The 16,777-nt window shown below is 39.3% G+C and overlaps 2 protein-coding genes across 2 annotated transcripts; both read right to left on the bottom strand.

Moving 5' to 3' along the window:
• Positions 1–3,040: 3,040 nt before the first annotated feature.
• LOC124258377 (protein fem-1 homolog B-like) lies at positions 3,041–3,742 on the bottom strand. The gene has a single exon (XM_046692469.1). The coding sequence runs from the start codon at positions 3,740–3,742 to the stop codon at positions 3,041–3,043; it is 702 nt and encodes a 233-aa protein (XP_046548425.1).
• Positions 3,743–3,764: 22 nt separating this feature from the next.
• Positions 3,765–8,074, bottom strand: LOC124258376 (fibronectin type 3 and ankyrin repeat domains protein 1-like). Its single transcript, XM_046692468.1, has 2 exons — positions 8,059–8,074; positions 3,765–4,366 (listed from the first exon to the last, which is right to left on the bottom strand). Exons 1-2 carry the CDS (start codon positions 8,072–8,074, stop codon positions 3,765–3,767), a joined length of 618 nt encoding a protein of 205 aa, XP_046548424.1.
• Between the last annotated feature and the right edge of the window lie 8,703 nt (positions 8,075–16,777).

The following is a 16,777-nucleotide window of genomic DNA, read 5'->3' as shown; positions in this document are numbered from 1 at the left end:
ACCTAATATTTTAATATATATATATTTCGATAAACTGAGCTCGGAAATGGGAACCACCAACATCGACCATGATCGTTGGTTGCATGAGATCAGCAGCACTTACATTATTAATTTTAGGATAGAACACTCCTAGTTTGTTTGCTGAACGAGAAAATCTTTAAACCTCAATGAGCCAGCCTCACACCGAACGAGTCGGATGGAAAGCTTACATTAACCAGTGAAAAACATCCCTTAAAACTGGGTAGGCCCTTAGCAAGAGACACTTGGGTTAACATCAAATGAAGTATTACCCCCCAAAAACAATGACTGGTTCAAAATTACCGGATATAGTTCCCTATTAAGAGCTGTGCATTCATCTGGATCAGATTAGTCCAACGGATAATATTCAAGGCAAACGTCCTTCAACTCTGTTGAGAAACGCTGCGGTCAAAGATGAAACGTACAACAGCGGTATAACTAAATCTTCCCGTTATTACATTACAAAAAGATAACGCAGGGTATGATCCTGGAACTAAAGACATAAAACACCAACGTGTACGTATAGGATATCTAAGCATGACGCTGCATATTAAGAACAATGAACGCTTTGAACAGGACCTGGAATGCATCGTGTTATAAAATGCACCACCATAGCGCTCTCCGATCTCGGGGACACGCGAGGATTCGAAGAACCCAGTGTTGAAGCCAAGTTATATGCCTTGGAGTTAAAAACAACATTTACAAGCGAAAAGAAGTGACTGACTCTGGTGGCGGTGGTGGTAGCCTAGGAGATTTAAACGATGTCGAGACAGAGGGACACCTATACAACACTGAATACAATACCTTAAAAAAACACCTTGTACAATCTCATCCGTACATATGATAACCAATGGAAGATGATCTCACCCAAAATCGACTGGCTACTCAATTTCACCCTCGTTGCATCCTATGTGCGTACAAAGAATAAGGACCATTATTTAATGAAAGTCATTAATAATGGGATTCCTATCTTACATTCCATCGCAAAGAAAGAGTGTGCTCGTGAGTACGATACCGGATAAAGCAGGTCATATGCTGGTGAGTTGACCGAATGTCTCAAATACTAGTTTACAAAATGTCAACTATCTTAGAAATGATACCATCATATTTATGCTCTGTATCAAAGTCTTGCTTGGGGAGGCATCAGCAAGCGAAGATGTTGAAATTGTAACGGTGTATGCGTGATTTATATGCAGGCAGAAACAAATTCTTACGCAAGTCTCGAGGGGTTCACCATTACCTTGGATAGAAAAATTTCGCTCGCTAAGATATTTTTACCTAATAATATCCATCTAATCTGCTTAAAGTTTACACACGAGAAATTGTCAGAAAGTCAATTGAAGACTAGCATTATCATGGTCGAAGCTTCTGGTCCAGGAATGCAACACCCGAGGAAATGTGCTACCATCGCGATCTCCGATCTCTGGGACATGCAAGGATTCGATAAACTGGTACGGAAAATGCATTATACAGCTTGCCCTTACGAAACAATGTTTGTAGAGGAAAAGAAGTGATACTCAAATCTTAATTGGACTGGTTAATCAATATCACCCTTTCATACCCATATATGGGTTTGTCACCGAAATATAAAATAATGGGATTATACTCGGGGCTATTATCCTTTACCAAAGACAACGTTTGTAACAGAACCACCAGATAAAACAAGCAATATGTTAACCACCCACCCGGAAAACAGAAATGAATGGTTAAATTTACAATTTAGCAACTTTTTTCAATTTCCAGATTTGTAGGTAAATGTTGTACAAGGCTCTACACTTATCATTGAACTCTTTCTTGTAATTCCCCCGCAGAAGATGCAAAACTTCTGGATGGGTTAAAAATACACTGGAGTGATAACAATAAATATAAACAATGTCGTATTTATGTACAACGAGGAACAGTCCCCCTCTACAAGCCTCGATGGGGTCATGGTTTTTCAAAATATGAAGTGTCCCATTTCACTCAGGATTTTTTTATTTATCCAAACATATGTACTTCATCAGCTTAAGGTATTCTCATTAAAAAAGATTGACTGATAATCAATTGAAAGTTATTTCATAACCTATATTATAAGATAGGATTGTACCCTGCCATAGATGAAGTGGTTGAAAAATTGAAAACAGTGGACATAAAACACCAACTAAAAAAGGAGCGTGATATACGACTCGGATTACAAAAAAATTACAACAGAGCCGTTAATGCTATAGACGGCATGGACACTGCACTCACCATGGGACTCAGCGCGGCCAATGTCAGTCTATTGTCGACTATCATCGCCGATTTTGTCGTGCTAGTTATGGAAATAGCGTCGGGAGTCTCAGGGTTAGCAGGAATTGCTCATATTTTTATTCAACATTGATTGCAAAAGAAGGCATTGAAGTATTCTGGCCGAAAGTGAAGTTAAATACTATCGAGGATCATATCTCGACGGCACTCTCCGATAGTAAGATAACTGAAGAATAGTTTCGTTTAGTGATGATGGAACTCACGAAAGATAATGCGATGAAACAAGAGATTCGAACAAAGTCTCGTAAAACCTGTGGCATTAGCGAAGAAGAGAAAAAACTCATAGAACAAGTCCGTCAATCATTCCTTACCAAAACCAAAGAAATCATAGGAGAATAACGTTGAATTGTTTCCTCGATGTCAATGTGTATTCGTAATTAAAATTTTTATCTTTCATGCAGAGACATCATTAGATGTCCCCACTCATCCACCGTCATTTGTAAATGAATGCTGGGACCTTCATTAGCCATAAGTAACGCCAGGACCGGAAGTGGTCCAGAACATCCCTTACTAATACTACTCCTTGTCCCAATATGCCACTTTGTTGACTGCTGAGTTTTGTTCCAAGCCTCGATGATCAAAATCCTCTATCACATAATATGTTCACTATAACTGCCGTCCCCTCTCGGCAAGCCATGACGAAGGTTATTACCTCTTTAAGCCACTAGTTATGCATCTGCTCCTATTCTGACGAGAAACTCCACCACTTTCTTATGTCCCTTTTCCGCTGCCACCATCACTGGTGTCTTCTTTTCGATCCTCTACTGTTGATGTCCACCTTGTTCTGTGAGACAATATACTTCACCACCTCCAGATGCCCTCCATTGCATGCCAAGTAAAGGATGTTGCTACCACCGTCATATACGAGTGACAAATCAGCTCCGTGCTCCACCAGAAACTCCACCACGTCCTTTTCCCCCATTTCTGCTGCCACCATCACTGGTGTCTTCTTCTTCCATCCTCTACTGTTGATGTTCAACTTGTACTTTGATACAACGTATTTGACCACCTCCAGATGTCCTTCAGCACTGGCCAGGTGAAGTGTGCTGCTACCACCGTCATATACGAGTGACAAATCAGCTCCGTGCTCCACGAGAAACTCCACCACATCCTTTTTCCCCATTTCTGCTGCCACCATCACTGGTGTCTTCATCCTCCATCCTCTACTGTTGATGTCCACCTTGTTCTCTGAGACACTATACTTCACTACCTCCAGATGTCCTCCGAGACTGGCTATGTGAAGTGTGCTGCTACCACTGCTATATACGAGTGACAAATCAGCTCCATGATTCACCAGAAACTCCACCACGTCCTTATGTCCTTCTGCTGCTGCCACCATCACTGGTGTCTTCTTCCTCGATCCTCTACTGTTGATGTCCACCTTGTTCTGTGAGACAATGTACTTCACTACATCCAGATGTCCTCTCCAACTGGCCATGTGAAGTATGTTGCTACCACCGTCATACGAGTGACAAATCAGCTCCAAGTTCCATGAGAAACTCCACCACATCCTTTCCCCCCATTTCTGCTGCCACCATCACTGGTGTCTTCTTCTTCCATCCTCTACTGTTGATGCCCACCTTGTTCTGTGAGACAATGTGCTTCATTACCTTCACATGTCCTCCCCTAATGGCACAGTTAAAGATGTTATCATGTTGTTTATCCACAAGTGACATGTCAGCTCCTTCACCCACAAGTAACTCTACGACTTCTTTATGTCCGTTCTCTGCTGCCAGCATCATAGGTGTTCTTTTGCACTGTGCTCTACTATCGATGTCCGCCATGTCATGTGAGTGGAAATACTTCACCACATCTACATCTCCTCCTAGACAGGCTGAGTGAAGGATGTTGATACCGAATCTATCAGTAAGTTTCACGTTGGCTCCTTTAGTCACAAGTAACTCAACCACTTCTCTATATCCCTTAAGAGCCGCCCATATCACGGGTGTTCTACCAATCCACTCTTGACAGTCTATGTTGGCCCGTCCCTGGGACAAGATGACGTTCACCCTTGATAAGTCCCCGATCTTTGAGGCGTTGTGGAGGTCACACAGTGGTAGTGCTGTAACACAATGATTATGTCTATACACATTTTAGACAGCAGTTAGGATGGTACAGTTTTGAAATTTTCGGTCTTCTAATACTGGCGGGAAACCTTGTCATCCAAAATAGTATTTACTCATTCCTTTCTCAACACTAACAGTCTGTACTCATTCCCTTCTCTAAATAACAGTCTATATTCCTCCCCGCGTCCATGCATGCGAGAAACTAGGTTCAAGCTCACCAGGATAGCGTTCTTTATAGTGTGAGCGTACACCATGTTAAAAACAACCCTAAGTCGTTCATTTGTGAAATGGGATCTGTAATGCAGATCTAAGGAGCAACATACACAGCGACAATACACAACTCGATGAACATATCTTATATCCCCGTGCATGCCGAGTGGACATTGGTCGGAGAAGTCACCCCAAACCACAATTACAACATATGTACAGATGTCTCTACAATTTACAAATACACTTTACAATCTCTCTACACCACTAGCTTAAACCCATGAATTAAACTTCTTAGGCAAGTGTAACCATTTAAGAAAATATTGGTGTTAGGGCCTTTTGCTCTGCTCTTTAAAACCTTCCAAGTATCGTTTTCTCAGACATTTATTTCCTGTAAGTCGGACTGGTAGAAGGTGCCCTGGGTTTCGTCATGGTTGTAGTCCTTGACTCTGGTAGTTCGCCCCTCAAGATTCTCTGAGAAATGGTGAAAATTTTCCCAGTCCATATTTCATGCTTAAGAATATTTCTATCTTTCGACACTTTCTGTACTTCTTTAGCTCGAAACTCTTGTCATCTATTCGTTCTTATTCGTATCCTGGATACATACATACAATAGAGTTATGCTACCTTCATGACTTGCAAGTCCGTATTCAGTTTCAGTGTGATTAGACATACACACACGATGCAGAAAGTTGTTACTGATGAAAGAGAATTATTCATGTCGGTATTTGCAGCTTGGTATACAAGAATACGTACATGTTAACCTGAATAGTTGTGTATATTATGTTAGCAATACTTTATTCTATTATGGATTTGGTTTTCTATAGGAAGGTCATACATTTGGCAATTAAAAACATTGTCTTAAAAGAATTTTATCTCAAGATAACTTATTGTCATATACAATAACTGTTGTCAGAAATGCCGAAATATCCACCTCTAAATACTTATTCAACTATTAAAGGAGAATATTGGGAAATTAATCATTCATTTTCATCTTTACATATCTTATGTATTTCATTTTCAAAATGTTTAGAAGGATAGCTACTCCTCATGAGTTTGACTTAAAGGGAGCCATGATACAGGCAAAAGCCCACTCAGTTTTTATTTAACTGAACATGAATGTTGTTGTGTCCAAGTGAAGGTTTTATGTTTAATTATAATAAAGGACAAAAAAGATAAAAACAAAGCAATATCTGTTTTACCATGGACTATGTCTACAGATAGGTAAAGGCCCCGCATCCCCATAGAGAAAAAGAAACTAAGGAAATCAGGTATATAACATACCAAGACGATATTTCGAATCTTCTTTATGACAAATTTAAGAATCAACTCAAACCGTAATTAGATAATTCTATCCAGGAGAGTAAATCAAATGTCACAGCATACATGTACGCCGTGCTTTCTAATAAGTAAAAAACATCAGGAACGTGATTCGGAAATCCAGAGACCAAATAAGTAAAGTACTTATTACGTTTAGTAAATCAATATCAAAACAAAAATAATATCTGAATTCACTGAAACACACACGTGCTTCGCGTGCACACCTTAGCGCAGTGGGCGAGTGGGTGATCAATACAAAGAAGAGACTTGAACATATCAAAAGAATTCTTTTGAACTGGATAAAACGGGAAAATATAGTTCATTTTGCGATATACTGCGATTCGAAAACATATATTGCCATACGTATTGCAATATATTGCAAGAATTTATTTTTCATCAAAAAAGTTACTTATAATCGAGTTAATGCTTGATTTATGAAAGCAAAAACACAACAAAATCACTATGCTTGATAAAGCTTTAATAAAAACTTTTAATCATGTTAAAATGAAGGAAACAAGAAAAAGAAGAATTTAACATCAACACAGTGGTTACTAGTTTGAACTAGTTTCTCCACTCTCGAAAAAGCCCTGAGATTTTAGACAGCAACTTGACCTGGTCAGGACATATGAAAGGATCACTGGTCAATAATGAGTACATATATATATAACATTCAGATCCAAAACATTGCGAAACACTGGAACAAAAATTAAGAACACAACTTCAAACCGAACCTAACTTGATTTCCGGTGTGAAAAACGGAAATATCCGAAGATTTCCGAGTTTTGCGAAGTTTTCCGAATGCATGTCGAAAATCCGGTTTTCGATCCGGGTATAGTAATACGTATCCATTTCATGTCTGAACCGGTAAATACCGGTAAACCGGTTGTATTGCGCAGTCCTAGTTCATGTTCTCAGATCTCTTCCCAATCATCTGAATGATTTCATAACAAAACTGAATAATTAATCATTTCTATTCATATGGATTGATAAGAACGACAAGATAAAGCGAATTAATTTAATGCGCAAAAATGAAGTTGATGGTATAAAAATGGTTGATGTCAAAACAGTTATTGGTTGACAAAAATATTGCATGTTTAAGAAGATACGTGTCAGAGTCTAATTGCTATAGTTTAGCTGGTTTCCCCTTATATTAAAAGACATTCTTCAATTAGGTTCAAATATTAGTAAACAATACAAAATCGAAAACCCGTTTTGGAAAGATGCACTCAATGCATGGAATAGATATATTACAGGCTATGAATGGAACAACGATATAAATGAAATTCTTATGGAACCTATTTGGCTATATCACCTGTGTACTCACCCTAATTTGATTATATTTAACTGGTCCCAAAAGGAATAGTACACATTTAGGATATTTGTAAAGACCCTGATTTCCTAACATTTTCAGAACTTAAATCAAAATTTGATGTTAGGGGTAGGGTTCTTGATCTAAATCGTGTTCTTCTCAGTATTCCCCAAAATTGAAAATTATACGAACAACTAAATCAAAATTGTCAATATGTTTCATATCTGAAGGTGATTTTATGATCACTTCATATCTGAAAATAATTTTCCTAAAGTCTGTGATAAATGGGACAGCGAATTGAATGATAATATAAACTGGAAGACCATATTTCTACAATATAGACAATCTGACCAAGATACAAAACTCCTCGAGTTTCAATATAAATTTTTATATAAAACCATTTACACAAAGAGAGTTGCTTAAAATGAAACTAGTTGATATCGATTTATGTTCATCATGTGTTTCAGTTAGTGTAAACATAGAATATGGAATATAATATCACCAGCGTTGTGACTGTGATGACTTTATCATACGATAATGCAGCGCTTGCATTTTATTGTGATTCCATAATCTGGAACTCAGTTCTTAATTCCCAGCACATAATGTAACAGAATATGTATGTGCCTTTCTATGTACCACACTTTCTTTCCTCCACACTTTGGGAGAAACACCGTACACTTTTCTGATAAAACATCTACCTTCCTGACAGACCATTTCACATGCATCCTCCACGCACTGGGAGAAACAACGTACACCTTTCTGATAAAAGACCTACCTTCCTGACAGACCATTCCAAATCCATCTTCCACACACTGGGAGAAACAACGTACACCTTTCTGATAAAAGACCTACCTTCCTGAGAGGCCATTCCACATCCATCCTCCACACACTGGGAGAAACAACGTACACCTTTCTGATAAAAGACCTACCTTCCTGACAGACAATTCCACATCCATCTTGCACACACTGGGAGAAACAACGTACACCTTTCTGATAAAAGACCTACCTTCCAGACAGACCATTCCACATCCATCCTCCACACACTGGGAGAAACAACGTACACCTTTCTGATAAAAGACCTACGTTCCTGACAGACCATTCCACATCCATCCTCCACACAATTGAGACGTCTCACTGCACACCTTGGATCCACAGGATCGAGTGGGAACCTGTAGAATGTTTGGGTCGATGTTTTTCAATACGCTCTTTCGGGTGTAACATAGGTTTGATAACCGCATGTCGATACTGGACATTTACAGACAAAACATAACCTTTTGTGTGCCTTAATACGTAAAGCATAAGTGATTTATAATTACCGTCGGGGAATTCAATCTACTGTACTTGTAAATGGCTATGGTATTGATATGTTTGATATTCCTGGAGGGGGTCGATAAGGCTATCCCCTTTCGCCCCATATATTCTTCTTACGTGCCGAAATACTCGAAACACAGATAAGAAATTTCGAAAATATCAAATGCATAAATATAGGTAGTATAGAATACTTGCTTTTCTTAATGATACTACAATGTATACATAAACGTCTGATCTGAACGTTGTCGTTTTTGCTGCATTAAAGGTCAATATATATATTACAAGCAATTCAACAAGAATATAATAAATCCCTAGCTGTAATCTTATTTGGGACCAAATGCCTTTTGACCATGCTGGCCTATAACATGTGAAACACTTACAGTTTTCCCAAAAATTATTGAGAAAAATCTGTGTTTCCTAATACTGATAATAGAATTCTAAAATAAGTGTTACATTATGTAGTAAGGTACTCAATATGGGATGCAACTTTGTAGGCTTAAGAATGAACCTTACTACATCAAGAGTTATCTCCTCTTGTGTAGCAGACGACATGGCAGATTTGAGAGCAGAAGAGAACAGAAAGCTGGGTCAAGGTCATTTTGAAAGGGTGTGACTAATGCAAAGAGTTAGCTGGTAGACATGACACCCCTCTGTCTACAGTATGCAGAACTTTGAAGAATATCTAGGCAAGAGTTGGGAATGACCACAAGACAGGGCCAGGGAGGCCAAGGAAGTTCAGAACTACGGATCGCCGGCGACTTGGTGAGATTGTGTGTAGGGGAAAATTGAAAAACGCTGAGAATATCAGAATGAGATGATTAATAGAGGAAGTCCTCAGGTATGTAATGATACCCTTAGACAAGAATTATTAAAACTCAACTGGGTAAAAAGTGTGGAATTCCCTCACCATTGATGAAAGATGCGCAAAAAGAAAGAGGTTTAAACTGGTGTACGACTCACGAAAATCAAGATTGGGATAATGTTTTCTTTTCTGATGAAAGTTCTGTCTGGCTTTTTCCGAACTGTGAGAAAATTTGGACAAACGACACTCTGAAACCTATGTAGCAACGCCCAAAACAGCCTGAAATGTCACATGTGGGGTGGGATATCATCACGTGGAGTGACGCCGTTGTGTATTTTCACTTGAAATTTGATGAAGGAACGACATGTTGCCATCTCAAATGATCACCTCCTTCCAACGGCCCGACCACTGTATGAAGATAATTGGATTTGGCAGCTTGATAACAACCCAAAACACTAATCTTAAGTGAAATTTTAATCAGGCATTTAAACATACCACTACACACGTCTTAAATCATGCACGCAGATCTATACAAACCAAAAGACACCGACACATCTACAGGCAACAACGGGCTGACACATATACACACTGTGACACATTAATACACACTAGCAAACAGCTGGATACACTGACACACACCTACACACATATACAATCTCTAACACACATGAACACACCCTGAGACACATATACACACTGACACACAACTACTAACATCAACACACACTGATAAACACTGACACGTATACACGAATACACATCTACACATATTAAGAACCATTTACACACATGTACACACTGAAACACATCTTCAAACATCAACACACACTAACAAATGTCACACATCAACACACACATACATATACACACACTTACCTATCAACACACACTGACGCACATAAACACACTGAAACACATCTACACACAATGACACACATGTACGTATACACACACTGACACATCTAAACACACGGACGCACATCGACACACTGATACACATCTTTACACACTGACACATATAAACACACATGTACACACTGACAAATATGTACACACACTGACAGTGACACAAATTTACATACACTGACAATCATCTATACACACACTGACACACATCAACACATACGTACACAAACTGACACACATGTACGTACATACACTGACACACATCAACACACTGACGCCTATCTACAAAAGTGTACATAAAGTGACACACATCTGCACACACTGACACACATTTACACATACACTGGCAGACATCAACACATTGACACATATCCACACACATCTGTACACACATCTACACACTGACACATACCTACACACTGACATGAATCTGCACACATGTATACACCTTGACATACGGCACCCATGAAAGGCCACCTCCTCGTGGTGGGTGCTGGGTCACGCTAAGCGCCTTTCAACCCCCCGTTGTGGACCCGGGGGGGATATTTTGGTCCACCAACCCGTTTGCCGTGGGTTGCGCCCCTGTGTCGGTGGAGGACGGGATTCTGGTGGTTGAGGGCAATAGGATCCTAGAACCGTGTTCCTGTTGCCCAACACACCACTTTGGCCCTTACTTCACCTAGACGGGTGGTAGAACTGGCCCGGTTCTACCAATCGGCTGGTCACGCCATGCCCTGTGCATAGTGAATATTTTTTTGCACATTTTAGTCATATTAGGGTGTTGGCTTTTTCAATTTCCAATTAACAAATTATCAATATATTACAATGCCTAGAGTCCTGTGCCAGAAGGCGGTGGCTCATGGGCCAATCTGGTGATGTTGACCTCCAAATTCAGTATGTGTCCAATTTCTTGTCATGTGCAAGAACCAGCCTGATATTTAATTGGTATACAAATATTGCTATTTGTGTCATACTCGCTGGAGTATAACATCCCTGTATCCCTGGTGTCGGCATCTTGGAGATCCGGTGCTATTTGACATCGTCCTTGTTGACACTCCATGGTGGGTGGGGAACAGGGGTGCTGAATCTTTTTTCCTTTCATCATGTCAACCCAACAAACTGGTTCAAATCGCAATGAAAAAAAGAGAAGACTAGACGAACTAGATCGTTCAAATGAAACAAATCCTTCAAATGTTGATTCATGGCCTCGGTTTCTAGTGATTGAAGCTACAGACTTTCTGCCGATCAAATTAAACCCGTTTGCCATTTCCAAGGCTATTTCCGGAATTTGTGGAGAGGTACAAAATGTTACCCGTCTTCGTAGTGGATCGCTTCTCGTGGAGTGTGCACGGAGACATCAATCTCTCAATTTGTTGTCAGTCAAGATTTTTGCCAATATCGAGGTTGCTGTGTCCGTGCACAGAACGTTAAACTCTTGCCGAGGTATCATACGAGACCGGGCTCGTTGTCTCTATGATATGTCAGAAGAGGACATAGCTGCAGAGCTTGAAAATCAAGGTGTCACGGCGGTAAAACGTTTCACTTTTAAGAAAGAGGGCATCATCACTAAAACGAACACCTATCTGGTGACCTTTTCTCGATCTTCCCTTCCAAACTCTATTAAAGCAGGTTATTTTAACATCGGAGTGGATGTGTATGTCCCCAATCCGCTCCGATGTTACAAATGTCAACATTTCGGTCATGGCTCACAGTCATGTCGAAACTCTGTCGTGTGTCACCGTTGTGGTGACAACCATGAGAATACTACCAACTGTCAGAAGGATTATAAATGTGTCAACTGTAACGGTCCACATTCTGCGTCATCCAAGTCCTGCCCTGTCTATCAAAGGGAGTCACAAATCATGAAGATTAAAACTGAAAAACACATCTCGTACTTTGATGCCAAAAAAACTATGGAGTCATCATTCCTCAGCTCCGTCAACTGTTTCATACTCTGCTGCTGTCACTCGTTCTGCAGAAATGTCCTCTACTGCATGTCAGACTGACTTGACTTGGGTCAAGTCAGCTCAACCTATTCCTTCAACTTCAGCCCCAAAACCAACTACAACAGTAACTCAATCTTCGTCTAGTTCTCAGACAGATGAAACTGATCCCGAGACACCATCAGAAAAGTCTGTATCAAAACCAGCGAGCAATCATTATAAAAAGAAGAAAGGAAAGCACTTACCAAGAGACAAACTACCTACTGTCCCTTCACCTTCAGAGGTTCCAACACAGAACTCATTCGGGCCTCTTGATATGGAGATTACACTGTCCTCACAGGACAAGAGGAGAAATAGTTCCTCCTCACATTCCCCGTGAACGATCGCCAATTGAGCCACCATGACTCAATTGTCGACCTTAATGCAATGGAACTGCAGAGGACTAAAAAATAACTTTAATGAAATACAATTATTAATACAAGATTTTAAACCTTCAACATTATGTCTACAAGAGACGTATTTAAAAAATACAGATAACTTTAATTTAAGACAGTATAGTGATTATCACTCTTTTTCACCTCCGGGGGATAAAGCAACAGGAGGTGCATCCATTTTGGTACGACAGGGTATCATACATAGCCCTGTCCCTCTTAATACCAATCTCCAAACTGTAGCTGTTCGTATTACACTGCACATGGCACTCACGTTGTGTAGCTTGTATATCCCCCCGTCTTCTGATATTCGACTGTCAGATCTTAAGAATCTATATGATCAGCTTCCGAAGCCATGTCTCATCATGGGAGATCTGAACGGTCACAACCCGCTTTGGGGAAGTGACCATACTAATACTAAAGGTAAAATCCTTGAGGAATTTATTTCCGATAATCACCTTTGTATATATAACGATGATTCTCCCACTTATTTACATCCAGCTACGGGAACGTATTCTTCCCTGGATCTGTCAATTGCCGACTCCAGTTTGTATAATGAATTTGAATGGGTGGTCCATGATGACCTATGTGGGAGTGATCACTTCCCCACCATTCTCAAGACAGTCAACCCTGGTGATCATCCACCTTTATCGAGAAGGAACTTTGCCAGGGCTGACTGGTCATTATTTGAGACTCTGTGTGCTGAACACTTAACTCATGGTCGTTTTATGAACAATGAAGATCCTATTCAGTCGTTTTCTGATATCCTTAATGGCATTGCTGACAGAACAATTCCTCAGTCCTCTGCAGTTCCACATATTCGTAAACCATGGTTCAATAAAGAATGTAAACAGGCCAGAAAGTGTAGGAAGAAAGCAGAAAATATATTTTCGCCGAACATCCTACTGTCCATAATTTAGATAAAGTTAAAATATTAAATGCCAAGGCGCGACGCGCTTTTAAACAGAATAAGCGCCAGTCTTGGCGAAACTATGTTTCCAAAATAAATTCACGCACACCGATTTCAAAGGTGTGGAACATGATACAAAAGAATAAAGGGCAAAGGTTCCAATCTACCGTTCACCATTTAAAGGATGGTGATAATTTGTTAACTGGTAAGTCTGACATTGCCAATAAGCTTGGTGAAACACTCGCCAAACACTCTTCTTCGTCAAATTATGTCCCTGAATTTCAACAATATCAGAAACAACAGGAGAAGAAGAGAATAAATTTTAACTCGGACAATGGCGAAGATTATAATGAATTATTTTCATTACATGAGCTCCACACTGCCCTTGAGCAAGCTCATGACATTAGCAACAGGAGCTGATAATATACACTATCAGCTCTTGAAGCATTTACCTGAATCATGTTTGGAAACTCTTCTAAATATTTTTGACACAATATGGACATCAGGAAATTTCCCACCTTCGTGGCGTACTGCCATTGTAGTACCTATACCAAAACCTGGCCGGGATCATACTGATCCGTCTAATTACAGACCAATTTCTTTAACGAGTTGTGTCTGTAAAACCATGGAACGAATAGTAAATAATCGATTAACATGGTATCTTGAAACCAACAACCTAATAACAAATATTCAATGTGGTTTCAGGAAAATCGTAGTACCATTGATCATTTGGTACGATTAGAATCCTTTATCAAAAATGCTATAGTCAATAAACAACATGCAGTATCGATATTCTTTGATCTCGAGAAAGCGTACGATACCACCTGGAAGCATGGCATTTTAAAGGATTTACATGATTTTGGTTTAAGGGGTCGTTTACCTCTTTTTATATCACAGTTTTTAAAAGACAGGCAATTTCAAGTCCGAGTGGGTTCAACCCTGTCTGACCATTACAATCAGGATCAGGGTGTCCCACAAGGCAGTATTTTGTCTGTCACTTTATTCAGCATTAAGATCAACAGTTTATCCAAGGTTTTAAACGATTCCATTGATGGATCACTTTTTGTGGATGATTTTAACATTTCTTGTCGCGGTAAGAATATGCATACTATTGAACGCCAACTGCAGTTGTGTTTAAATAAAATAAATAAATGGTGTCTTGAAAACGGCTTTAAATTTTCTAAATCAAAACTAATTGTCTACACTTCTGTAGAAAATATAAGCCTCATAAAGACCCAGAACTGTTTTAAATGGCACTCCCATCAAGGTTGTCAAAGAGGCCAAATTCTTGGGTCTGATTTTCGACTCCCATTTAACCTTTCTTCCGCATATTAAATCCCTAAAAACTAAATGCCTGAAGGCACTCGATTTATTGAAAGTCGTGTCTAATTCAAGGTGGGGAGGGGATCAAACTACGCTCCTACACCTTTACAGATCACTTGTCCGCTCGAAGCTTGATTATGGCTCCATCGTATATGGTGGAGCCTGCACAAGCAACTTAAAACTCTTAGATTCAGTCCACCATCAAGGTCTGAGACTTTGTCTTGGGTCTTTTAGAACTTCTCCTATTGATAGTCTCTATGTTGAGGCTGATGAGCCATCCCTTACCCAACGTCGTATCAAACTCTCTTTACAGTATATAACAAAACTCTATTCTAACGAGTCTAATCCTGCATTTAACTGTGTTTTCAATCCTTCTTATGAGGAGTTGTACAACAAAAAGCCTTCTCTTGTTCCGCCTCTTGGTTTAAGAATTAAACCATTTCTTTCTGCTGCCGGCATTGAGCTGGAAAATATAGCTCCTTCCCGTCTTCTTTCTTCTCCGCCTTGGCAATTGGTTAGGCCACAAGTTGACCTAACATTAACTACATTTAAAAAATCAGAAACAAATGAATTACAGTATAAACAAGAATTTAGTCAATTAAGAAATAAATATAATACATACAAATCCTTATTTACAGATGGGTCCAAGGATGGTGGCGCAGTGGCATGTGCCACTGTCATTGATCCAGAACAATATCTTCTAGAATACCCGATAACAGCTCTATATTTACAGCAGAAGCAAACGCCATATTAACGGCTCTTAAATATATTCAAAGACATCCTAAACATAAACAGTACATAATCTTTTCCGATTCCCTTTCATGTCTTCAGGCTATTAAAAATATTTCTTGTAAACATCCACTTTTATTAGACATTATTGAATTGTATAATGAGCTTGCTACTGGCCAGTGCGACATCGTCTTTTGTTGGTTACCCAGCCACGTTGGCATTTCTGGGAATACCATGGTTGATCTTGCTGCCAAGGCAGCACTCAACAAATCTGTGACACCACTTCTTATTCCATACTCTGATTATAAAGCTGGCATTAGAACTTACATCCGTGATCTGATGCAGAAGAAGTGGACGCCCAAGTAGGTATTAATAAGTTACATGCAATAAAACCCTATATTGGTTACACCTACTTGGGTTGTCAGTCCAGATTTGAAGAGGTCATTATGCGAAGATGTCGCATTGGCCATACCAGATATACTCATGAATATTTATTGAAAGGCGAAGATCCTCCGTTTTGTATCCCTTGTGATGAAGGATCACAGTCAAGCATGTCCTGCTTGACTGCATTGAATATTCCATCACAAGGGATAAGTATTTTAATGTCAAAACATTGAAGGATCTTTTTAATAATGTTAGTTCTCATTTAGTTATTGCCTTTTTAAAAGAATTAGATTTGTTAACTGATTTGTAAATAGATAAATATTTTATTATTGGTAATTTAAATTAGTAACTGAGATTGTTAGTGGCTGTACCCTCAAAGGGGGTTGAAGTATTGTAAAATTATTGTCCTCCTGAGAGGGTACGTAAGTCCCAAAACATTTAGTCAATTTAAGTGTACCAGGTTTTTAATCGTAGAATAAGTGTGTTTTTAATTTATGGCTAGATTTCTCTTCTGTCGCCAATGGCTGAAGGGATGGTGTAAATCCAACTAGGGTCCATGTAGGTAGCAAAAGTAATGTAAGTCCCCATGGTTCCTAGTATGGTGATCTACCTTCAGTTATTGGCGATTTATAGTCCATTTTTATACTGTATTGTTTTCCCCTATAGTTATAACGTTTTAGATTTAATTACTAGTTTTACATACATATCTGTGATATTCTAGTTGTTTTACTGTCCTTCGTCGGCAGGTTTTTATAATATACATATATTTCATTTCAATATCAAATGTTCTCGTCACGATATGGCTGAAATATTGCCGATGTGACGTTAAATA

The sequence above is a fragment of the Haliotis rubra genome, unplaced genomic scaffold (genome assembly GCF_003918875.1).
Source record: "Haliotis rubra isolate DU_JTF1 unplaced genomic scaffold, ASM391887v1 Scf690, whole genome shotgun sequence".
Classification (NCBI taxonomy): domain Eukaryota; kingdom Metazoa; phylum Mollusca; class Gastropoda; order Lepetellida; family Haliotidae; genus Haliotis; species Haliotis rubra.
Note: the sequence above shows the minus strand (reverse complement) of the source record. Positions and strands in the feature narration are given on the sequence as shown.

Excerpts from the sequence above, each read along its gene's own strand:
- LOC124258377 (XM_046692469.1), bottom strand. The coding sequence starts at position 3,742 with ATGGCCAGTTGGAGAGGACATCTGGATGTAGTGAAGTACATTGTCTCA.